The sequence below is a fragment of the Schistocerca piceifrons genome, chromosome 2, assembly GCF_021461385.2.
Source record: "Schistocerca piceifrons isolate TAMUIC-IGC-003096 chromosome 2, iqSchPice1.1, whole genome shotgun sequence".
Taxonomy (NCBI): domain Eukaryota; kingdom Metazoa; phylum Arthropoda; class Insecta; order Orthoptera; family Acrididae; genus Schistocerca; species Schistocerca piceifrons.
The window spans coordinates 59,088,818-59,115,195 of record NC_060139.1 but is presented as its reverse complement, the minus strand read 5'-3'; the positions used below and the strand labels follow the sequence as shown (position 1 = coordinate 59,115,195).

At 42.3% G+C, this 26,378-nt stretch overlaps 1 protein-coding gene across 1 annotated transcript in view; it reads left to right on the top strand.

Annotated features, from left to right (window-relative positions):
- LOC124775147 (potassium/sodium hyperpolarization-activated cyclic nucleotide-gated channel 1) overlaps positions 1–19,775 on the top strand; it is a 1,234,094-nt gene extending 1,214,319 nt beyond the window's left edge. Inside the window, exons 16-18 of the mRNA XM_047249987.1 lie at positions 10,233–10,278; positions 10,309–10,421; positions 19,492–19,775. Of these exons, the coding sequence (XP_047105943.1) occupies positions 10,233–10,278; positions 10,309–10,421; positions 19,492–19,775 (443 nt within the window). The remainder of the gene's footprint in view (positions 1–10,232; positions 10,279–10,308; positions 10,422–19,491) is intronic.
- Positions 19,776–26,378: the final 6,603 nt, after the last annotated feature.

The following is a 26,378-nucleotide window of genomic DNA, read 5'->3' as shown; positions in this document are numbered from 1 at the left end:
CGGTAAGAACGATTGCTGCTAAGCTTTAGTGTGGGCTTCAGTCTGCTCAGTTTTTACTTTTACGGTCTTTACGTGAAATATGTGTAGGAGGAGACAATGTATTTGTTGATTGATGTGAAGAAGATATGAAAGAAAGCTGAAATTCACGAAATGTCTCTGTTGTAATCCATCAAAATGTTTGCAGTAGATCAAAAATTTCCACACACACAAAACTAAAAAGCATAAAATAATTACTTAAATAAAAACTTTTTAAATATATCACGTTTTTGAAACAGACTGAAAAGTATAAGGCAGTTTCTCCTAGCTCCACATATATTCCTATACCCACACAGATGGTCCTGAACATTTGTGCTGGTGGTTTTCAATAGCTATCACAATACTCGTAAAATTTGAAACGAAAAACGTAGTGTGTGTACAACAGGCAATAGTAAGAAGTGTAGAGAGTAGCTGTCGTGAAGAAAAATCACACAGCGGTTAGTATCATTTGCAGTGCAATAAAATTCTTCGTGACTTAAGTGAACTACTCACGCATAAGTTATCTATTGGATACACCCCACTTCCTCAGTTTCAAATTTAGGGCTATTGTCAACACTATTAGAAAATCATAAACACAAAACTCCTGGATTATCTGTACAGGGTTAGTAATATGTATGGGGCTGGAAAAAATTATGTGAAACTTTTTAGTCCGTCTTAATAACGTGTTACTAGCGAAGAGTTTATTACAATAATGTTATTTACTTGTGTTGATTGCGAAGATTTTTTAACAGAATTATAGGTTTTGGCTGTGGAGTACTAGCTATCTTCAGAATCTACGGTGGAAGTAAAAGAAAATACATTACTAGCTACTGCATTAAGAGATTAAAACAAATGGCAGAAGTTATAACAAAAACTCGATATACGTCTAATTCGGCTGACCGCAACAAGTCATAACATGTACAAATAACACGAGCCAAAAGTGTCATGCATCGATCAAACAGTTGTACGTAGAATGTAAAATTATGATAGAGGTCGTTGATGCTTGCTTATCGTACAGATAATTATACATAGTAATTAAAAGAAAGTGCATTTAAAAGTGCAGTTCTTTAAAATATTCTCATCTGTATGCAAGAAAATAAGAATAAAAAACTATTTAATCATATGACAAAGTATTCGTCTTTTTCACAATTTAAAGCTCTTCAAAATATAACCAAATGTTCAAAAAAATAAAAATTATAGAAGTCGCGCTGAAAGTGACTATATTTTTTGACATTTCATTTCCTTCGCACCATATGGGCGGGGAGGGGACTGTCAGCGAATAAAAATCGCCGCTCTTCAGCCATACGAGACAAAAAATTGTTGAAATCTATTATAAAACTTGCCACTCTGGGGGACAAAATGAATGTTTCAGGTAATAAAAAGACAGGCAGTCAGTTGAATAATGTAAAATATAAAAGGCATATTTGTGTATTAATTAAAATATTGAGACAGGTGTAATGGCAGATGGATGTTTCAAAAAATGTAACAGACACAGGAACAGTTCCATAAGTTATAAAAGTAAAAATCCAGTGTGTTGACTGATTGAAATAAAAGTAGAATAGTGAAGTAATGAGTTGGTCTAGATTGACAGGTATATGAGTATCAGGGGAATATAGCAGTTGCCGTACTGCATAAGAGGTTGTTTGTGTGGATGGATGTTAGGAGGAGGGATTTGGGAGAGTGAATAGGGAATGCTGTTCAAGGACCAAGTCTTGGCTCGTCGGTAAAGAGGAGTGAAGAGGAAGGGAGCTCCAAGTGGGGGAGATGGGGTGGTTCTTTTAGATCTGGTAGGATGGGTATATATCAATGTAGGTTTCATGGTTGGTCGCTGGGAGGCAATTAAAGTGTCTTTGAGAGAGGACATGGCGAGTGTGGATGTCAGCATTGGAGGAATATAATGGGAGAAGTGTGGCTGAACACAAGGAGCAGTGAGCAGGGAAGAGAGTAGAATGTGGGTAGTGTCGAGTTTGCAGCTGATGTGTGTTATTCGGAGCTGTTCAAGATGGAAGAGTAAGGAGGAGAATTTTATAAGGTGGCAGAGGATGTAGGTGGGCAAGGGTAAACAGATCCAAAAGGACAGATGGAGTGCATGGCATTCGAGGATCTGTAGGGCACAATAAAAGGAGGGTGGAGCAGAAGTCCATGCCACATTTGCGTAATAGAGGATGGGTCGAATCAGAGGTTTGTAGGTGTGGAGGACTGTGAAAGGATGCAATCCCCATATTCGGCCAGTTAGTAGTTTTAGCAATTTCGGTTTATTGTGGGCTTTCTGTTGAATGGTTAATAGATGGGGCTTCCATGTTTGTCAGCGATCAAGTGTTAGTCTGAGGTATTTTGGTGTGTTAGGAAACTGAATGGGACAGACGTAAATTTTAAGGGAAAAAGTGGTGGGGTGGAAGCTGCAGGAGCTTTGGCCTATGATAGCCACCTGCGTTTTGGTTGGTTTGATTCTGAGGAACCACTGGTTACACCAGGAGAAGAAATGATTGAGATGGGGCTAGAGGGATCGTTGGGATATCCGGATGGTGGCGTAGAAGGCGAGGAATAAAGTGTCGTTGGCATATTGGAGGATATGAACTGGAGGTGAGATGTTTGGCATTTCGGCAGTGTAGACGACAACAGGAGAGGCGAGGGGACGGAAACTTTGGCCACGAGAAATACGTAAGAAATTTTGAGCTATTTTCTATTTTAAATTATAAATGAGAGACGGACAGTTAGAAAAACTGGAAACATATATGTTTTAGAAACACATCACAGGAAGGTGAAATTCTTGTGATAAAAACTTAAGCACTGCACTTTCACTTAAAATCTGAAGGACGAGCACTAGCGTGACAGGCATTGTCAGGGGAGAGAGTATATTTCATAGGGTTGAGGGGTATGAGTATAAAGATAGGAATATGTTTGATAGGAAAACTATGGAGAAGACAGGTAGGAGGTGAGGTGGACAGCGGGAAATACAGTCAGTTGGAAAGACGCAGAGTGAAGAGTAGCCTATTGTGTGGGTAGGGCATTGGTTGCCTGCAAGAGGAAAGGAATGGGGATGGATAGAGGGGAAGGGAGAGAGGAGTCCTGGTGTGCAGTGGGATATGTGGGGAAGAGTCAAAGTGGGTATGAGGAATAAATATTAGAACAGATCTCATTTATGGGTGAGGGAATTAGTTGAAATAGCATTAGCATAGGATATGGAGTGTGTGTAAATGTAGGCACAGAGAGATGTGTTTGTGAAGGTGCCGCAACATATCATGGTCGTTCACCAGATGAGAGACAATGGGGTTATTGGAATCTAGTTTACATATAGTATAGGAGATTCAAAGGTGTCGTGAAGAGGGGTGTGAATTTGATCAGGTGGTAGAGGATCCAGGTGGGGGAAGGTAAAAGGATACAGAAAGCAAAACACAACGCACAGCATTCTAGGATTTGGAGGGACTTATTGAACTTTGGTGGGGTGAAGATCCATGCAGCATTTGCACAACAGAGGGTGGGTTGGATCAGGGTTGTAGGTGTGGAGAATAGTAGAAAGGTGTAATCCACAACTTTGACCTGTTAGTAGTTTTAGTCTACTGTGTGCTTTCCGTTGCATGGATAATATGTGAGGTTTCCATGTTAGTTGTTGGTCGAGGGTTAGTCCAAGATATTTTAGTGTGTTAGTTAGCTAGATAGGACAGTTGTAAATGTTAAGGTAGAAGTCATAGAGGCGGAAGTTGTGTCTGGTTCATTCTAAAATTAGGGTCTGGGTTTTGGAGGGGTTGGTCTTGAGGAGCCATTGGTTACACCAGGAGGCAAACTTATTCAGGTGGATTTGGATGTATCACTGGGATTTCTGGAATGTAGGATATAGGGCGAGGAAAGAGGTGTCGTCAACATACTGAAGGGGGTGGACTGGTGGGGGTAGTTTGGGCATATCAGCTGTGTAGGCGAGATAAAGGAAAAGAGAAACACAGAGCCTTGGGGCACTCCTGCAGTGGGGTGTAAGATACAGGAATTGATCCTGTTAATAAGGACAAAGGATGGGCTACTAGATAGGAGGATGCAATAAGGTGGACATAGTTAAATGGAAGGGCATATGTCTGGAATACCGTATGTGCCGTTGCTCCGCCATGTTAAAACAAACTGTTGGCAGAAAAATCAGGCAGTTCATGAGCAACAGAATTTTCCATCACGGCAACATACCGAACAGACGTTACAGTGATTGTGCACTCATCATCATCTGCAAAAAAGAACACAGCCGTGTAATGCCACTCAGTAGTGGCGCACCATACAGTAATCTTGCTGCTGTGCAATGGACGCTCGTGTAGAAGACGTAGATTTTGCTGATACCAATAGCGAAAATTCTGTCTGTTGACAAAGCAGTTGTGGTGGAAGTGAGTATCGTCCGGCATCCACAGGTTGCTAATGCAACTGCCGTCATCGTGCATGTTTGCTGCGTTCAGGATTAGCAGCATTAGCAGATCATTAGGTTGAAGTTTCTGAACGATTTGCGGCTTGAACGGATGAGACTTTAAATCCACTTTCAGTATTCGTTACATACTGGAACGATGCAACTATAGAGACTCTGCGAGACGTCCAACAGAGCACTGTGGGCTGCTTACGAAACCATTGGGCACAGCCTCGATATTGGCTCCCTTACGAACGGTTTTGGGTCTTCCTACAGATTTCTTCTTCAACGCAGGACCCTTTCCTTGACAACTTCGGACGCATGTGTTGATTGTATGCACTGAGGGAACATGACCATGGCGTTAGATGTTGCAACGATGCCGAAATTCTCGACATGCGGACTTCACACACCCATTCTTGTAATAGGCTTTTACCGCAAAAGCACACAGTACACCGTTACATAGCTCCATGTCTACTGTTTACTAAATGGCAAGGCAGTGCGAGCAGTATTTTATGTTTCATTCAGCGCCACCTGCCTCGCAGCGTTGCCACACCACGTTCCAACATTTCCCATTCTTTGAGTCACCATGTATTTTAGAAACGATTCGGAAACTCAATTTAACCGCTTTGACGCAGAGCAGATGATTAGATTACAAGCAGCACACCTTGAGTATGCACACTGCAGTGTGTCTGCGCCCTTCCATCTCTTAGGGGCATAACCAATCATAAAAGAGGCCTAGTGTCACCGGGATGCGTCAGCGAATATCTCGCCTCAAACAAAAGATGTTCCCCGTGACGTGGACTAGCACCTCTAGACATCTGACGCGAACACTTTGAAACACCTTGTATATTATACCATTAACTAGGGTACAGCCTGCATCTCTTGGAAGGGGACTTGTAATGAAAAGCTTGGTATGCTTATCATCATCATCTTCTCCCTTGCAAGGATTAGACTGTTGCCTCTTCCGAACTAACAAACGAAACTTCCGAACTCACAAACAATATCATTCCCATCTTTTTCGAGGTCGTCCAATACCTCGTTTCCCATTCGGCTTGTAATTCAGGATTTTCTGGGGAATTCTGCGACCTGGCATCCTAATGAGGTGTTGTCTCCAGTTAAAGGATATTTTTGAATTTTTTCATTCATGTTGTAAATACACTCCTGGAAATTGAAATAAGAACACCGTGAATTCATTGTCCCAGGAAGGGGAAACTTTATTGACACATTCCTGGGGTCAGATACATCACATGATCACACTGACAGAACCACAGGCACATAGACACAGGCAACAGAGCATGCACAATGTCGGCACTAGTACAGTGTATATCCACCTTTCGCAGCAATGCAGGCTGCTATTCTCCCATGGAGACGATCGTAGAGATGCTGGATGTAGTCCTGTGGAACGGCTTGCCATGCCATTTCCACCTGGCGCCTCAGTTGGACCAGCGTTCGTGCTGGACGTGCAGACCGCGCGAGACGACGCTTCATCCAGTCCCAAACATGCTCAATGGGGGACAGATCCGGAGATCTTGCTGGCCAGGGTAGTTGACTTACACCTTCTAGAGCACGTTGGGTGGCACGGGATACATGCGGACGTGCATTGTCCTGTTGGAACAGCAAGTTCCCTTGCCGGTCTAGGAATGGTAGAACGATGGGTTCGATGACGGTTTGGATGTACAGTGCACTATTCAGTGTCCCCTCGACGATCACCAGTGGTGTACGGCCAGTGTAGGAGATCGCTCCCCACACCATGATGCCGGGTGTTGGCCCTGTGTGCCTCGGTCGTATGCAGTCCTGATTGTGGCGCTCACCTGCACGGCGCCAAACACGCATACGACCATCATTGGCACCAAGGCAGAAGCGACTCTCATCGCTGAAGACGACACGTCTCCATTCGTCCCTCCATTCACGCCTGTCACGACACCACTGGAGGCGGGCTGCACGATGTTGGGGCGTGAGCGGAAGACGGCCTAACGGTGTGCGGGACCGTAGCCCAGCTTCATGGAGACGGTTGCGAATGGTCCTCGCCGATACCCCAGGAGCAACAGTGTCCCTAATTTGCTGGGAAGTGGCGGTGCGGTCCCCTACGCCACTGCGTAGGATCCTACGGTCTTGGCGTGCATCCGTGCGTCGCTGCGGTCCGGTCCCAGGTCGACGGGCACGTGCACCTTCCGCCGACCACTGGCGACAACATCGATGTACTGTGGAGACCTCACGCCCCACGTGTTGAGCAATTCGGCGGTACGTCCACCCGGCCTCCCGCATGCCCACTATACGCCCTCGCTCAAAGTCCGTCAGCTGCACATACGGTTCACGTCCACGCTGTCGCGGCATGCTACCAGTGTTAAAGACTGCGATGGAGCTCCGTATGCCACGGCAAACTGGCTGACACTGACGGCGGCGGTGCACAAATGCTGCGCAGCTAGCGCCATTCGACGGCCAACACCGCGGTTCCTGGTGTGTCCGCTGTGCCGTGCGTGTGATCATTGCTTGTACAGCCCTCTCGCAGTGTCCGGAGCAAGTATGGTGGGTCTGACACACCGGTGTCAATGTGTTCTTTTTTCCATTTTCAGGAGTGTATTTAATTCTCTTCTAATATCTTCGTTATTAATCATGTCTCTTCTTGTGCAGCCCTTCGAACGGTTTGGGAGCCTCGAACCTCGTCTCTGCTGTTTTAATTTTATTTATTTATTGTAGTAGTCGTTTTCGCTTCCGTAAGATAACACAGGCACCGCTATAACTTTATAGAGTTTCAGGGTGGTCTCTTTTTGTAATTTGACATGTTCTGCTAATGATACCACAGACAGCTTGGAATTTTTGTATTTCATTTTCAACATCAAAATCTAAACTTATAGCACAGCCTCAATAAAAGATTTGAGACACTTGTCCTAAAACTGAATTTTTGATCTGATGGATATTTTTCTCGGAATGTCTTATTTTCGTTTTATTACTGGAAATGTCGAAGTTACAATTCTTGAAAATTTCGTACAGCTGGTATACTCACCTTTGGAGGTCATTTTCATTCTTTTGAATAATAACGATGCCACTAGCCAACAGGATGCTTATTGGAGACAAAATATTAGTACGTTGGTGGGGAATGGCTCTCGTAAAGTCAGTCTTCTGATTTGTTTGATGTTTCCCTCCACGACTCCCACTCCTGTGCCAACGTCTTCATGTCATCCAAAGTCCAGTGTTATTTGTTGGATGTATTCCAATCTCTGTCTCCCCTAGAGATTGTCATTTATTGTTCCCTCTAGGGCCGTGAAAGTTATTTTCTGATGTCTTAGCACATGCCCTGTCATCCAGTTCCTTCTTCTAGTCACTGTTTCATACCTATAGTATTTGTTTCCTCCCGGACTCTGCGGAAAATATCTTTGTTTCTTATCAGGCGAACTATTTAACAGGTTCATTCTGTAGCACAACATTAACGATTCGCTTCTGGTATTTTTTTTTTTCGTGTTTCCCCCAGTCGATTTCTCACTTCTGTAGGATACTGTGCGCCAGACGTACATTCTCAGAAATTTCTTTCTCAAATTAGTACCTATGTTTGATACTAGTCGACTTCTTTTAGTGAGGAGTGCTATCTTTTTGTGGCGTACTACGTTAGTCCGTTGTGCACTATTTTGTTTCCAGAAAAACAATTCCTACACTTTGTCTACTATGTTGTCCTCAACGTTGACGTTGCTTCTGTCGCTAATATCATTTCTACAGCTGAAAAATTGAGAGCCGTCAGTTGCCTTCAGACCATCGAACTTAGATTAGCCCTGAGGAAGTTTTCATTCATTCACATAATGAAGTAAATGAATCGTAATACAAAGGAATTAATGACATTAGCTGTTAGTAGCATTAATTTACATCAATAGGGAAAGCTGAAAATTTGTGCCTAAACAGGATTCGAGACCGGGTCTCCAGATGACAAAGTAGTTGTTTTGACCACTTTTTTCTCCCATTCATTTTGATGGTCATCGTTCAAATCATTTGGTCTGGGCGGACGTTAAACGACGCTCCTTCAAGTTCAACGTTGCATACTTCACTCAGTTTTTTTAAATATATATAAATATATATCACAGGGCAGCCAGTCCTCTGACCGAACACGCTGAGCTACCCCCCAGCAGGTTAAGCCATTCGGACATAGTGTTCATCGCAACTGCACGGACTCGCGCAGGACGCCTCCCGTCAGCCGCAGAATCTGCTCTTATCCACATACTACTGATAAAGTGTCCTCGCCCATTATCCTCATTACTCGTGGCGTTTCGCCGGTTCCCGTACGCGTGTGAGCGTGGTGTGCATCTGCAGTGAAGGGATCATTGCCCAGCCTAGTCTTCGTTATATAAGTTGTATCTGTTCTTTCGGATATGTCGGGAAGAACAGAAACCACATATAAAATCTTCTTCTTAAGTTGCCAATCCTAAGATTGATTTGCAGCAGCTCTCCATTCAGTGCGATTGTCGGCCAGCCTCTTCAATTCCGTGAAACTTCCGCATCCTAGGTCCTGCATTATCTGGCTTATGTACTTTCTTCTAGGTCTGCCTCTTGCCCTTTTGCCCTCCACAAGGCCTTCCGTTATAGTGTGGAGAAGACTTTCATGTCTCAGAATGTGTCCCATCCATATATCTCTCCTCTTCTTGACCGTCTTCCAAAGAACTGGAACTTCCTCCGCTCTCTGCAGGACTTCTTCATTTATCATCCTGGCCGTCCATGGAATTTTTAACATCCTTCGCAGACACCACATTTCGAATCCTTCAGTCCTTCTTCTTTCGTCCTCTCCAAGTGTCCAGGTTTCGCTGCCGTTGAGAAGCACACTCCCAACAAAGGTCTTTATTAACCGCTTCCTTAACGACAGACTTATCATATTTGATGTGAGGAGTCCTTTCCTTTTATAGAATGCAATCTTTGCCTGATTTATTCTACTTATTACATCTTTCCTACTACGACCATCTGATGTTATTCTGCTTCCCAAGTAGACAAAGTCTTGTATTTCTTTCAGCTTCTCTCCATTCAGCCTTATATTCGTAATTGCTTGAATATTTTGTTTGCTTGCAACTAAGATTTTTGTTTTTGACTTATTAATTTTCATGTTGTACCGTGTAGCAAGAGTGTTTTCCATTTCCTCCAACACTACTTGTAATTCTTCCTCATTTTCCGCTAGAACAGCAATGTCATCCGCAAAACGCAGCATATCAACTATTTTTCCCTGGATCCTGATTCCATTAGCTTGTCCTAACTTTTCTCTGACCTCGTCCATTGCTTTCTGTATGTACATATTAAAGAGGACAGGGGAGAGTGCACATCCCTGTCTCACACCCTGTTTAATTTTTGCTTGTTGTTGATGTTCCCCACATCTCACTATTGCCACCTCTTCTTTGTATATGTTCCATATCGTTCTCCTGTCCTTGTACTTAGCTCCAGCTTCCCTCAATATCTGGAATAGTTTTTTCCATTCAACCTTATCAAAGGCTTTTTCGAGGCCAATAAATGCTATGTAGGTGTCCTTTCCTTTTTCCATTCTTTTTTCTATTATGAGCCTTAGGGCCATAATGGCTTCTCGCGTACCTCTCCCTCTTCTAAAATAAATAAACGTAATTGTGAGCGTGGGAGATGCATATATTGGCAACACAGTATAGATAGTATTTCCTCGAACTAGTGGTGTACCGTAGTCACCTCTATGTGCCGTGTATTCTGAACATACGATTTCAGTCCTTTGTTTTTAAATTGCAGCACTAGTGACGCAACTATACTGTCACTGTAGCTCACAGCGGGCGTTAACGCAAGGGGATGGTGGAATTGCGTGGCATCGTGTGTGAGTGACAGGAATTAGACAGCTGACGAACGATGATTGCAGGCCGCGGCACGCGAGGCTACGGTTCGTGCGAGCCGACGCTGGCGCCGCCGGCGGCCGCGGGCGTGCACTACGGCGCCTCGACGACGCCGACGCCGCTGCTGGAGACGACACCACTGGTGGCGTCGTGCGCCAGCGAGCACTCCTCGGCGTCGCCCATCAGCGCGGACCTGCCCGCCGCCAGAGCCGCCGGTAAGCGCCGCCGCCTAGCGGGCGAGAACGCGCGAGGCCGGGGGGCCGGCGACGAGCGGGCAGCGGTTGTCGTGGGCGCTGATGGCTGCTACGGTAACAAGCAAAGGCTTTAGGCTCACATAACTTATGCATATACACTACTGGCCCTTGAAATTTCTACACCACGAAGATGACGTGCTACATACGCGAAATTTAACCGACAGGAAGAAGATGCTGTGATATGCAAATGATTAGCTTTTCAGAGTATTCACACAAGGTTGGCGCCGGTTGCGACACCTACAACGTGCTGACATGAGGAATGTTCCCAACCGATTTCTCATACACAAACAGAAATTGACTGGTGTGCCTCGTGAAGCATTGTTGTGATGCCTCGTGTAAGGAGGAGAAATGCGTATCATCACGTTTCCGACTTTGATAAAGGTCGGATTGTAGCCTATCGCGATTGCGGTTTATCGTATCGCGACATTGGTGCACGTGTTGGTCTAGATCCAATGACTGCTAGCAGAATATGGAATCTGTGGGTTCAGGCGGGTAATACGGAACGCCGTGCTGATCCCAACGGCCTCGTATCACTAGCAGTCGAGATGACAGGCATCTTATCCGCATGGCTGTAACGGATCGTGCAGCCATGTCTCGATCCATGACGCAACAGATGGGGACGTATGCAAGACAACAACCATCTGCACGAACAGTTCGACGACGTTTGCAGCAGCATGGACTATCAGCTCGGAGACCGTGGCTGCGGTTACCCTTGACGCTGCATCACAGACAGGAGCGCCTACGATGGTGTACTTAACGACGAACCTGGGTGCACGAATGGCAAAACGTCATTTTTTCGGATGAATCCAGGTTCTGTTTACAGCATCATGATGGTCGCATCCGTGTTTGGCGACATCCCGGTGAACGCACACTGGTAGTGTGTATTGGTCATCGCCGTACTGGCGTATCACCCGGCGTGATGGTATGGGGTGCGATTGGTTACACTTCTCCGTCACCTCTTGTTCGGATTGACGGCACTCTCAAAAGTGGACGCTACATTTCAGATGTGTTACGATCCGTGGCTCTACCCTTCATTCGATCCCTGCGAAACCCTACATTTCAGCAGGATAATGCACGACCGATATTTGCAGGTCCTGTACGGGCCTTTCTGGATACAGAAAATGTTCGACTGCTGCCCTGGCTAGCACATTCTCCAGATCTCTCACCAACTGAAAACGTCTGGTCAATGGTGGCCGAGCAACTGGCTCGTCACAATACGCCAGTCACTAATCTTGATGAACTGTGGTATCGTGTTGAAGCTGCATGGGCAGCTGTACCTGTACACGCCATCCAAGATCTGTTTGACTGAATGCCCAGGCGTATCAAGGCCGTTATTATGGCCAGAGGTGGTTGTTCTGGGTACTGATTTCTCAGGATCTATGCATCCAAACTGCATGAAAATGTAATCACGTATCAGTTCTAGTATAATATATTTGTCCAATGAATACCCGTTTGTCATCTCCATTTCTTGTTGGTGTAGCAATTTTAATGGCCAGTAGCGTATATTTATACTCCAGAAGCCACAGAACAGAGCATAGCAATGAGTTGGTCGCTGATGATGCTGTTGTGTGTAGGACTATCGAATGGAAATGCAGGGAGGCTTATTAAAATATCCGCTTGTTATTCTATGTGGCAGCCCTCTATAAAGGTGGATAAATCTAAGATAGTGCCTGCAACGAAGCGAAAGGGCCCGATGGCAAGATTACTAATGAACATCTTCAGCATGTCACATATATGGAACTTGGAAAGCAACGTGAAATGGTACGATCGCTTAAAATCAGTATCAAAAAGATTTAAATTCGTTGGTAGAGTTCTGCGGAACTCCAGTGCATCTGTAACGGATACTGCCAACAAACTGCTAATGCAACCAGTTCTATTGGTGTGGAATTTGGAGTCATTGTCAAATAAGCGAGACAATACATATTGAGCAATTCAGAGACGGATGGATTGTTAGGACCGTGACGGTACGTTATAGTCCCTATGAAACTGCAGCAGAAATGCCAAGGAATCTTAAGTGGGAGTCCTTGGAACAAAGACACTACAGTGCTCCTGAAACCTTGTAGGGTAAATTTAGGGAACTATTATTCGAAGAATGTCCAACTATTGTGGAGCCATCATCGTATGTCTCACGTAATGAGCCTCATACTAAGATCTGAAAGATAAGTGTGTGTGCAGAGGCATGTAGACATATCTCCCTTGCTTAATACACGAACTGAATATTACAAAAAATTAAAATAGCTGTGTAACTACCCTCCATCATGCACTCTACAGTTGCTTGCGGATTATGTATGTAGATTAAGAGCGTATTTCGTAACATTATCTACCATTAATCCTTTCATTCCGTTCGTTATCCAACAAGGGACTGTGATTGTCTCTATCTCCTTAAGCACCCTAAACTCTCCTACTCCGATCGATAAGCATCTCAATTAAGGGATCACTATTTCGAAAGCCTATAGTTCTCCCCCACTGCGACCCATAACCTTCATATTTGGCTCAAAGGTTCCTACGACCTTCCTCTCTAATCGTGCAAAAGCAGTGCGCCCTGCGACATCACCCTAGGGCTGGGCGGCGCTTCAAACTGCGAGGTATCTACACATACGAAAAAAATTCCAGAGTTCAGAAGTGAATGTGAGGTGTAAGGTGGGTGAATACTATCATTTTGGCACCATATTTCACTATAATTCTGCCGAACGCTATTAAGGGCGACTCACACCATAGAAATGCCGTCAAACCTACCATTACCCACATTTCACACCTTCTTTTTACGCCTCTGCTTTGGAGATCAGAACAGAGACGCTTAGCGTTTAAATGACGTGGTTTTCTTATTGCTGGCCGAGGGAATTTCAGGCGTACTGCCGCTTAGATTCGACACGAAACAGCCTCAGGATTTGGCATTAAGAGCCTCAATGACACCACCCCTTCACTTGGGACGTTCATTTCCACACAGTTAGCGCTAGTAAATGAGAGTTCGCAGAGTGACGAGCAGCAGGACGATGTTCTTGATAACAGTCACTGCTGACACGACCCTACTCTATGGACACTGTGGGCTTGAAACCCCACTGAACGTGATTGCAACCCTATGGAGTGCAGCACTTCCACAATTTTTGCTCTGGTGTTCGGGGTGGATTCACAAGAGACCGTTCAAAAACCGTTCGACTCGATTCTAACGTAATCCGAAGTAGAAAAGTTTATTTGAAACCTACAGTTATGGATAAAGGCAAAAGGTTATGGTCCATGTACCATCATGCGTCATTTCCTGTTATTACCTTATTGAAATAAATACCTCTGAAACAGGTTGTTGTTGTTGTTGTTGTGGTCTTCAGTCCTGAGACTGGTTTGATGCAGCTCTCCATGCTACTCTATCCTGTGCAAGCTTCTTCATCTCCCAGTACCTACTGCAACCTACATCCTTTTGAACTGCTTAGTGTATTCATCTCTTGGTCTCCCCCTACGATTTTTACCCTCCACGCTGGCCTCCAATACTAAATTGGTGATTCCTTGATGCCTCAAAACATGTCCTACCAACCAATCCCTTCTTCTGGTCAAGTTGTGCCACAAACTTCTCTTCTCCCCAATCCTATTCAATACTTCCACGTTAGTTACGTGATCTACCCACCTTATCTTCAGCATTCTTCTGCAGCACCATATTTCGAAAACTTCTATTCTCTTCTTGTCCAAACTAGTTATCGTCCATGTTTCACTTCCGTACATGGCTACACTACATACAAATACTTTCAGAAACGACTTCCTGACACTTGAATCTATACTCGATGTTAACAACTTCCTCTTCTTCAGAAACGATTTCCTTGCCATTGCCAGTCTACATTTTACATCCTCTCTACTTCGACCATCATCAGTTATTTTACTCCCTAAATAGCAAAACTCCTTTACTATTTTAAGTGTCTCATTTCCTAATCTAATTCCCTCAGCATCACCAGACTTAATTTGACTACGTTCCATTATCCTCGATTTGCTTTTGTTGATGTTCATCTTATATCCTCCTTTCAAGACACTGTCCATTCCGATCAACTGCTCTTCCAAGTCCTTTGCTGTCTCTGACAGAATTACAATGTCATCGGCGAACCTCAAAGTTTTTATTTATTCTCCATGGATTTTAATACCTACTCCGAATTTTTCTTTTGTTTCATCTACATCTACATTTATACTCCGCAAGCCACCCAACGGTGTGTCTTTCAGTGCTCTGTCAAACTCTTCACGCAGTATCTTATCTCCCATTTCGTCTTTATCTACATCCTCTTGCATTTCCATAATATTGTCCTCAAGTACATCGCCCTTGTATAAACCCTCTATATACTCCTTCCACCGTTCTGCCTTCCCTTCTTTGCTTAGAACTGGGTTGCCATCTGAGCTCTTGATATTCATACAAGTGGTTCTCTTCTCTCCAAAGGTCTCTTTAATTTTCCTGTAGGCAGTATCTATCTTACCCCTAGTGAGACAAGCCTCTACATCCTTACATTTGTCCTCTAGCCATCCCTGCTTAGCCATTTTGCACTTCCTGTCGATCTCATTTTTGAGACGTTTGTATTCCTGAAACAGGTAGGCAATCATAATTTCAGTTAATTACAATACAGACTGAGTAAGATATTAGATTCAATAATAGAGCAATAAAAACTGGTAGGCCCTCATTAATAAGAGTTTTGCCTAGCAAAATTATGAAATATCTCTCAATTTAATTAAAAGGGAACAGGGAGGCCTTCAATGATAACAGCTTCAGTTAAGTGAATTTACCAAACAGAGAACAAGCAAGCCTTCTTTAATATCAGCTTCAGTTAAGTAAGACTACCAAATAGGAAACAGGTAGTCCTTCACGAGTAACTGCTGCAGTTCAGTAAACAAGAGTTTGATTTGCCTCCTCACAACGGGTGCACAAGGCTTACACGCAAGGAGCACAAGCCTGCATCAAAAAGGAAGACCAAGAAAGGTTACAACGAGAAGACCGGCCTTCCAAGGCCGTTTTCGTTGGGCACAGACCGGCAAAGGCAATATTAGCATAGCATGTTTAATTACTTGCAAGCAATAATAACGAACCAAACGGTATATCTGCGTCACTGCAAGGTACCGCCTCCACAACGACGGCAAAACGACAGAGAGAAAACTAAGCTGCCAAACCAAATTACATAGCCCCAGCAACTGCAAATTTTGAGATTCAGGCACCTCCTAAGCTAATATAATTAACAGAGCAATAACGTCAGCAATGCCCGAAGGTATCTCGAAACCAGCACCCGGCCGTATTACAAGAGAAACGTACTTATCTGGTGTTCGAAGACGTTTGGCAGGAAAGTCGGCTAGGACCCAAAAATTTAGGTATTGCGGACGATGGTGTGGGTGTGTGTGTGGGGGGGGGGGGGGTGAGGAGGAGGGGTGGAGGCGGGGGAGGAGGTCATCTACAGCATAGAAGAAATATGTTATCGCTCCGGCTCAGGAAACACCATCGGCTCACACAGTTTAAGATATCCTGTTAACACAACCAAGGCCCGTATCGTCTCAGGAAAAGCATAGAACATCCACAATTCATGGAACCATCTGGTAGTGAAATAGATCGGGTAAGAAATCGCAATGGAAATGGAAATGCCGTGTGACTAGAGCCTGGTGCAAGTCTTTCGAGTTGACGCCACTTCGGTGACTTGCGTGTCGATGGGGATGAAATGATTATGATAAGGACAACACAACACCCAGTCCCTGAGTGGAGAAAATCTCCGACCCAGCCGAGAATCGAATCCCGGCCGTTAGGTATGACATTCCGTCGCGCTGACCACTCAGCTACCAGGGGCGGACAGAAATCGCAATGATCACAACAGGCCTATAGGTATTAATAAAAAAAAAGTAACAGTTAAGACCTCTAAGTCCGAAACAACCAAGTTCACGAATCGAAGCTGATACATGCCGATTCCAAAGGGGGCCCAGAATTCAGCACAGCAGACTGGCTTCAACTCTGTCATCGGTGTGCCACGTCCCAGAGCTGGCTGGCCAGGCTACGCACGAAGACGATACTCAAACCCAGCCACGGATTCAGATCGATCTACAAATAGGCTCAGCAACAACTCGCCGGACTCCGTGCCCAAGGCGGCTGCGCAAGTGCCCACCTTACGCAGCGGAGACCTCACAAACGTTCTCCTCACTCCGTTAGCACTCCCCAACTCGCCACGCAACAACACGCCCCGTCACCTTAGCAAAGATCTTAATGGCCTCAAACCAAAGGAACATCGCAACAGATCGACCTAGTGGCGCCAGGAATTCGAAAGTCGACGGCAGCAACCCCAGTACGGCTCAGTATTTATGCTTTTTCAGCCCTCCTGTTTCATGCCCTTCAGTGACGTAGTGAAGTAATCACGAATGGTTGCATTGTTGACAAGTGCGTGAATAAAATGATAAATGGTCCCTCCAAGATCCTCCAGTTCAGCAACATCCTCGTTGAAACCTGTGCGCCTTTGCTGACTATACTAAAAATTCATCTGTACACAGACTTCTACACTCTTTCAGCTAAGTGGCGCTCCGCTACAGCTCTAGCGCCTGAGTGCAGGCAACCCCTTCAGCACCCCTTATGTTCAGTATACCTTATATTCGTTGTTGTTGTTGTGGTCTTCAGTCCTGAGACTGGTTTGATGCAGCTCTCCATGCTACTCTATCCTGTGCAAGCCTCTTCATCTCCCAGTACCTACTGCAACCTACATCCTTCTGAATCTGCTTAGTGTATTCATCTCTTGGTCTCCCTCTACGATTTTTACCCTCCACGCTGCCCTACAATACTAAATTGGTGATCCCTTGATGCCTCAGAACATGTCCTACCAACCGATCCCCGCTTCTGGTCAAGTTGTGCCACAAACTTCTCTTCTCCCCAATCCTATTCAATACTTCCTCATTAGTTATGTGATCTACCCATCTGATGTTCAGCATTCTTCTGTAGCACCACATTTCGAAAGCTTCTATTCTCTTCTTGTCCAAACTATTTATCGTCCATGTTTCACTTCCATACATGGCTACATTCCATACAAACACTTTCAGAAATGACTTCCTGACACTTAAATCTATACTCGATGTTAACAAATTTCTCATCTTCAGAAACGCTTTCCTTGGCATTGCCAGTCTACATTTTATATCCTCTCTACTTCGACCATCATCAGTTATTTTGCTCCCCAAATAGCAAAACTCCTTTACTACTTTAAGTGTCTCATTTCCTAATCTAATTCCCTCAGCATCACCCAACTTAATTCGACTACATTCCATTATCCTCGTTTTGCTTATATTCAGTATGCCTAAAAAGCAGGCGCTGAAGTAGCAGCGGAGAGCATAGCTGAATGGGTGTCGAAATCCCTACAGCTACATATTTAAGATGCTTAACAAAGGTGTTTGGGCGGCACTGAGGGTGTTGCCGAACTGGAAGGTCGTAGAGGGCCCGTTTGACATTCTATCCATGCAGGTGACAAAGTTGAACACCCCCACCTCACCCCCTCCTCTTTTGATCATGCCACAGGAGGGAGCAAAACAGTAGGGCTGAAAAAGTATTAAAAAAAAGCCTTTGCTGCTTTGGATCACCTTCAAATTTCGTCGAATGGTTTTTATCGGTCCCTGGTGATTCCACCCTGTACATGAAGGCAAAAACTACGCTCACGTTTCACTCCCTAGATCTGTGATCACGTCCACTGGGATTGCTGGCCCACGATGTCCTTAGGAAAGGGTTTAATGGTCTTGAGAGTGTCAGCAGTGTCTAAGGTTGTCAAGAATGTCGTTTTGTTGCTTATCGAACTTCGAACTGTCATTTTCGACCGCGAAATGTGTACGAGTGCACGCCCCAAGGGAAGGGGTGATTCCAGTGACGTCCTTTATGCCGCCTCCTGACGCCTTGTCGTGTCCGTGCTGGGCGGTGGTGTGACTGAAATTTTTCCCTTGGTTAGCCGCAAGAGAGCCGCGTGATTCAAACACTGAATGTCGCTCTTCTGACCTCCATCGCAGAGGCGTTAAGACAAGGGCTCTAAATCCTTGAGGCTACGGTCGCGCGACCAGCAGGAGGAGGTCGTCTGCGTAGGCTGTCACCTCTATCACACCCTCGCTCTGCTGCATACTATCTAGTAATGCCTCCATATGGATGTCCAAGAATAATGGCCCCAATACAGAGCCCTGGGGCTCTCCCGCTAGGGGGCGACAGCCAGACCTCCCGACCCTCACAATAGTTCCTCAGATATCTGTAAGGGACCCTTGACACTCCTTCTCCAGCAGGCAGGAGACCACTTGTGGTCAAAGGCGCCACTGATATCCAACATGATGCCAACGATGTACATGCACGGGGCCGAGCCACAGACCTCGGCCGACAGGGCGATTGCGTCACATGCTGGCCCCCAGTCCTAAACGAACTGCCTGTCACTCATCCCACACAGCGCTCAGCGTGCTGACAATCTATCAGCCAGTGATTTTTCACTGAGTTTCCCCAGAAGATCCAAAAGGCATACAGGCCTAAACGATTTTGTTTCTGTTGGGTGACTGCCTGGTCCCTTCTGAATGATGAGCACACTTGCCTTTTTCAATATTTTTGGGAATTTATAAAGCCTAAGGCACTCATTGTACAACTTCGTCAATGGTGTCACTAACTGGGGGGCGAGGAACTGCACCACCTCTGCAACAATGTCATCTGGCCTGAGAGCTTCCCCCTTCTTTAAAGATTTGATCTGAGCAGCAAGCTCTTCCTCTGAAAAGGGGTATACCGCCCTTTCGTTCACGTAAGCTGCGCTGTCTTCTTCTCTTGTTGGGTGCTGAGCCTCTGTTTCCCTTCCTCGCTATCATCAGGTAGCAGGGACCGGAGGAGAACCTCAGCAGTTTCCTGCCAGGATCCAATCATCCTGCCCTCCGCACCTAACGGTAGATAACACCAGTGGAGAGCGAATCTTTTCCCTTACTAGTGACGCATTCTGTGTGTGCGCAGCATACGCCGTGGCCTGCGCGACGGCGGCGGCGGCGTCCAGCAGTGCCGGCCCCGATCCCGGCGGAGGCGGCACTGCGGGGGCGGCGGGGGCGGCAGCGGCAGGCGGTGCGGCGGCGGCGGCGCCCGCACACGCGGCGCCCGCCGCTGGCGCGGACGACGGCGGCATGATGTCACACGAGGCCTTAATCGCGGAGATCAAGCGTCTGCGCGAGCGGCTCATGGTGCTCGAGACGGAGAACGCGTCGATGAGCATCAAGCTGAGCCAGCAGCAGTGGGAGGTGGAGCACCGCCTCGCCGAGATCGAGATGCAGATCTGCGGCGCGTCCAGCGGCGGCTCCAGCACCGAGGACAACGAGCGCAACCGCGAGTCCATCATTTAACAGGAGCGCCGGCCGGGCGGCAGCGTTCGCCACCCGCCGCCCGGACCCGCCGGCGCCGGCACCAGCGCCCGCAGGCCGCCGCGCTGCCGCCGCCGCAGCCGCGGCGCCCGCTGAGGGGCAGTGGCGACGGCGGGCACACTCGTGGCCGAGCACGGGACCAACGTTCACTCTGCACTTAAGCAGTGACGTCTCTTCCGCAACGACACTCGACAGTGGACGACTGTACGGCTGCGACAGCCGGCAACTCCTTCATCGACTTCTATGCTATTGTCTCGTTAACTTAAAAAAAAATAAAATAAACTTTCAGATAAGTATTTTAAATAATCCAGAAAAAAACAATGATCTTCCTGGGTGTCATAAAAGAACTGTACTCTTTGTAATCCACCGTCGGATGATATGTAAAATACTATGTATAGAGGTATATAATAATAATAATAATAAATAATAATAACAAAAAGTTAAATTATTTTCTGTGATACACGCCAGGAATCTGACAATATTCCGTGGGTGATTAACTGCCAAAAGATATATAAAGTCCTTAAAATAAAGTTTGGCAAAAAAAAATAATGCACTCTGTTTGATGTAATATTTGATTCCGGTTCAAAGTAAAAATTGTGCCGACCCATTCGATTAGCAACGATGCTCTCCAGTCCGTGTTGTCTGTTATCTTGCATTCTTGTTTAGAAGGCGCTTTGTTGCAAAGTTGGTTGCTTGAGGCTCTGCTTGTGAACACACAGCATCGCCAAGACAGATTTTAATGAGACTCCCTGTATTGAGTGGAAAATATTTTTTAAAGAGTTATCCCTCTGCGTGGTGCTTCATTTGCAGTAAATGTACCTTTGTATATAAAACTATATGTATACACAGCATTTAAAAACGAATAAATGTTATCATGGAAAACATACAATAAGTTCCAAGGTTCTAAGATGTTCTGGCATAGAGTTATAATAACTTGTGAAAAGAATTCAATAGTTGAAACGTTAAGTGCAAGTTTCTTTTTTTAACTTTTGTTCTCCACTTTTCCTCTTTTTCGATTAAATCTTAAGAAATGCAAAAGGAATATTGCTCTGTTCAGTTGTTATTTTAGTTATGATTTCAAACTACTTAAAGTTGTAAGAGTATACATTTCACAGCCCAGGAACTTCATGATGTACATTCAGCTATGGAAGTGAGTCATAATGCCATTTTTACTTTTACCTGACGACAGTATGTTGTTAGAGAGCATCAGTTATAAAAACATTCAACTTGCAAAATTATTAGAGTTGATGAAACACTATCAAACTCTTGCAATGCAAAGGGTATTAATTAAAAACCATTCCTTTTTATACTAAATTTCTTACATTTTTCAGACCTTCATTATATATTCATCAGCTTAAAAGACTACTAAAATTGCACCAATATAAAGGGTATAGAAAATCTAATTTAAAAATTGATAGATTAGACCAAAAAATCTCTTGTTTATAAAGAGTTATATATATTTAATATCGATAATTATAAAAATAAACTGCCTTCATAGGTAAAATATAGTAATTGTGAAAATTAACTGATTACAAAAGCATATGTGTTAACATTTCTTGCACATAACTGATGTTGCCCTTCACAGTCTAATACACTCAAATCAAATGTTTTTTGTTCAGTTTGATTTTTATTAAATTAATTTTACACAGAGCTACCTATAGTAAACAGACAGTGTACGGTACCAACACTGCTTTCTATCACTTTCATCATTATTATTCTAGGATCATTTAGTATTAAAACAAAGAAATGCCCAAATGATCAGATGGTTTTCACAGAGACTATATTTTACTTATTTAATAATTATACAGAGGTTTCTGCTATGGCTTCTCAGTAATTTATTTGTTTCAATATAAAAATATCAATAATTTACTAGAGAAATCATTAGAAAGTCAGATTTTTGTAAGATCATATCATTTATTATCATCTCAAGAGGACAGATATTTTCAGGATTGATCTTTGAGACATAAATTTTAGGAGAAAATAAATAATGTAAATTCTAATAGGAAAAAATTCCTTAATACCTCTTTCAACTAAGATGTTCTATTGTTTTCATGTAAATTCTACTGTCAGTTATGAACACTAAGGTACGTGAAAATAAGATTTCATACTCAGATGTTTTTGGTAACAAATATTTTACTGAAAATTAGTCCATTAACAGGTACATATAATCATATTATCACATATGGAAAAGCTCTTATTTCCATTATTCATTTATATATTACACACATTAGTTATCTGTTTCACTGACAGTTTTACATCATACTGAAATACATTTCATTGTAACCTCTAAACCAACCAAGAATATTTTTTTAACTTTTGAAAGGGATCATGAATATACACAGAAGGAGAGATGACTTTTTTCTGTATTTTAGGTGTTGAAGCAATACATAACAAGAAGTCAAAGTTCTTAAAATATATTACTTCATCAACACAGAAACATAATTCAAAAAATAAACATTAAATATTAATTAATCAGTATCATTTGCGTTTGCTTACCAGGAATCATTTTGTTCAATTCCAGTTCCTGCCATTTAGTGAAGTCCAAAGGGGTCATAATAACTAAAAAATTAATAATAATTTATAGAATTTAAGTTAATCATAATACCTAATATACCAGTTCATTCATTAGGTTAACAACCAGCAGCATTCAAAATTTACCAATTAGCGCAGTTTTTGTTCCAGCTGCTGTTGTCATTTTCGTTTTATGTTCAGCAGGAACAATGATTATCAGCTGTGGCACATGAACATCTGTTTGATAGATATGACAAGTTCTTGCTTAACTTCAAAGGACAGCATACAGCTATGTATCTTTAATGGTGAAAATCAGTTTATCACCTCATTTAAACTAAAATTACAATTATGGCACTGAGATTGTGTAAGCTGACTGATTGTGTCCTTCCATAGGAATGAATAGAGTGTATGGCCCTTGTGGTGCTTCAGCCATATTTTGTTATTCTTGCTGAATGAAGACAATGATAGACTGAAGTACAGTCGTATGAAAAGTAAATGTGCTTTGTTATATTCTAAAATAAGCATATAATATATCTGAAATATATGTGCAAGTTCCTGTGCTCTGATTACTGGTATATAAAACATCTTTCTGTCAATATGTTACCTGGATATGTTGCGTTCCAGATAAGCACAAATCCATGTTCATGAAATGATTTTTAAGAAGGTTGTATGAGAAAATTGTTTGACAGATTTGTGTATTGTTATTTCTGAAATGATATATGATAAGAAGTGGCTATATGGTCATACTGAAATTTTGTTATTGTGGTTAAAAATGTTGTATAAATGCCAGCATTACATAGTTATTTACAGAATTACGAAAAGTAAGCTTTTTGGAGGCAGTCAATACTGATAGCCTTCTATTGTTGTACTTTTCATTATGCACATTTGCAATTTATATCATGAATTTAGAGTATATTTGGGTTATAGAAATAAAACTGTTCAACTATAGTTTAGTTTTTGTGTTATCTCAGTGATGCACAGCACATCCATTTAGATGTCAGTATTTATGTTCTTTCTTTCATAAAATATTGATTTGTTATAGTTTGAAATCAGGTAGTATGGTTTTTCAGAATGCAAAACAAATTCTAAATCATACTATTGAATTTGATACACTATTATGAGCTTGGAAAACTTAAAGTTAATGCTACTATTTCATTTTGTATCTAACAAAAATATAACACAGCAGAGTCAACTAAAATCAAGCCACTTTTAATATTCATATTATACATTTTCCATTTTTCTTCACACTGTTAATAATTAAAAATTATAAATATGAAATTTTATGTTAAAATCTCGTTATTGTTACTATGATAAATAATGTTGCTGAGGAGACTCTGTATATTATATATTTAATTCAGATGGTAAATGGCTCGTAAAGAGATTTTTATAAGCAAAGATAGATTGTATAATTGTATATTAAAATGAAATTTAAAATTTTTAAAATTGATCACTATTTCATATTTTTTGATTCACAAAACTATATGAAAAACTACCTTTTAACTATTTTTGTTATAAGTACTAAGGCTAAAACAACAAAAAATTCAAATATAAAACAAAAACAATTACCTCAAAGTTCAATTCATCCTTTATAAATCTGAGAGTATAATACCATATATCTAATAGACTCCTCTGCAATATTTATTTTATACACAGACAAAAGTTAAGCAGGTACTCCTCATCAAATAATAGTTTTCACAGTTATTATGGTGTGTAGAGGAGGAGGTTCTAGTCACAACTTTTATCACATATACAATATTCATGTACTTCATAATATTTTTAGGTGTACGGTGACTGTAGATATCAAAAGGTAATGAAGCGGAATTCATGCAGCTATTTTTCTTTTTAACAAATTTCACCCAAGGGATTGTTTTGAGCACAAATTGTTAAGGACCTGTGAATATATTGTGAGCTTCCAAAAATGGCGGTTAAAAGCTGTAAAATTTAATGTGCAAAGCTCTTTTCTGCTGTGGGAGCTACATACTAGATAAAATACCAGGAATAATTGTGTAAAATAGTTACCATTACATATATTATACTAGTCACATTTTTTTGCAGTTAGAGTTATAAGAATAACAAGTCGCTCTCAGAATCTTAAAAATGATCTGTGCCTGTAAAATCACTTATCAAATTCTGTTTTGTCTACAGGAAACATAAATTTAAACTCACAGTAGTCAATTTTCATTTCTAAATGCCAATGAAATCACTGACTGATTCCAACACCACCTTTCAACTTAAATTACAGTTGTTATTTTCCACAACTGTTATTGTTCTGGGTTTGAGTTCCAGTTCATCAAACAGTTTAGACCTAGCAGGGAGTTACAATACAGGGCATATTCTGCTACAGACAAAATAACTCATTCTGAAAACAAAAGACACTAATAAACTATGAAACAACTTCCTTTTAATTTAACAAACTTTTGGAAACATTACCTTACAAAGAAGAAAGCCTGCAGAGGGTAGTGTTGGCATATACATTTTACCTAGTAGTGATACATTGGTAAGTCACCATAAGGAAACATAAATGAAACAATCAGTCTCCTTTCTCAAATTAATACTTATCCTATCTGACATTCATTGTCTATCACAGGGACATATTTTACAACCATAACACATTGAAAAATTCTGGTAAATACAATGCTTTTCTGGAAAGTAGATTTTAAAATGTACCAGCCCAGAAAGCAATTAACAATTTAATTCTCAAAGTTGTATTTTCAGCACACATTAACCAACATATATGACACTGTGTTCATTAGTTCATATGGCAAAATTCTGTTTAAAAAAAAAGAAGAAAATATTTTATGATCAGGTACGAAAATGACATTATATTTCATTATCATAATCAATAATCACCAAAAGAGGATCACTGCACTGCCTTCGATTTCCTTAAAATAAATATGTATCTTATGGTTACTCTGCACAGGTGGAAAAATTCTGCTATTTGTGATCAAGTCGACAACTTTTAAATAACAGAAAATGATTCAGCTAAAAGAAAATAACTTCAGATGTTGAATAAGCACAGAAGCTTCATCTAATTTATTTGAAATTAACTAATCTTTTAAAACCTTTGACAGAGATGTACAATGCTTAATTTAAACACACATTTTGCTGCTGTAAAACTCACAGAATCATCAAATATTTATCTAGTACGGTCAGCACAGTTTCTTCACCTTACATATTTTCTAATTATTGCTGAGCTGCAAGTGGCTGTGTGATTACATGGCTCCCTGCTACTGGTTTATCTATTTATTTTTCATTTGTTGTATGATAAAGAAACATCTATAAATTACAAATACGAGAGAAAAAGAACTACAGACCACAAATTGCAAAAAGAAAAACTGCAAAGCACAAATTAAACAAAAATTTATACAAATCACATATTCTGTACAAAAATAACTTTGACAAAGTATTCCACATACATATATGTATGCCAGTATTTGATATCCGATTTATAGCTTCAGCTGTGACTTGCAGGACGTTACTGCTGCTCTACACTTACATTCAGGGCTACCAATGATGCACCACAAGTGTAGAGTAGCCCTAGTTCTGGCATGCCTGTTTGTATCCTATTTAAGTGTCACCAGATCTTCCTGGGTGATCTGGACTCTGACTTCGGCTCTGTGAGGTTCTGTTTCTGATTCCCAGTCACCTACAGAGAAGGGAAGTTCCCCGTAAGATCAAGCAAGTTTAAGAGAAGCAATGTCACTTAACAGGTGTCCTACTGAATGAAAATTATTAGGGGTGGCCCAATTAAGCAAGACGGTATGGGTACCACACCTCACACAGATGTAGTAGTGAAGGGGCTCATCTCAGTAGAAAAGGAAAATGGTGGTCACCACAAAAATTTGGTTTCTTACCAATGGACATTAAACAAAATTTTACCTACTAAATTAAACACATAAACACTTAACAAGTGGGCAAGGATTGTAATTATGAACTTTAGATTTGATACAGATCAGTGGATACGTCAAAATATAATATGGAACTATATGGCGGGTAAAGCCAACGACTGCGAAAATGGTTAGAGATTTAAAGAAAGATCCCAAGAAAAGCAAGTACGATCACCAACAGATTCAG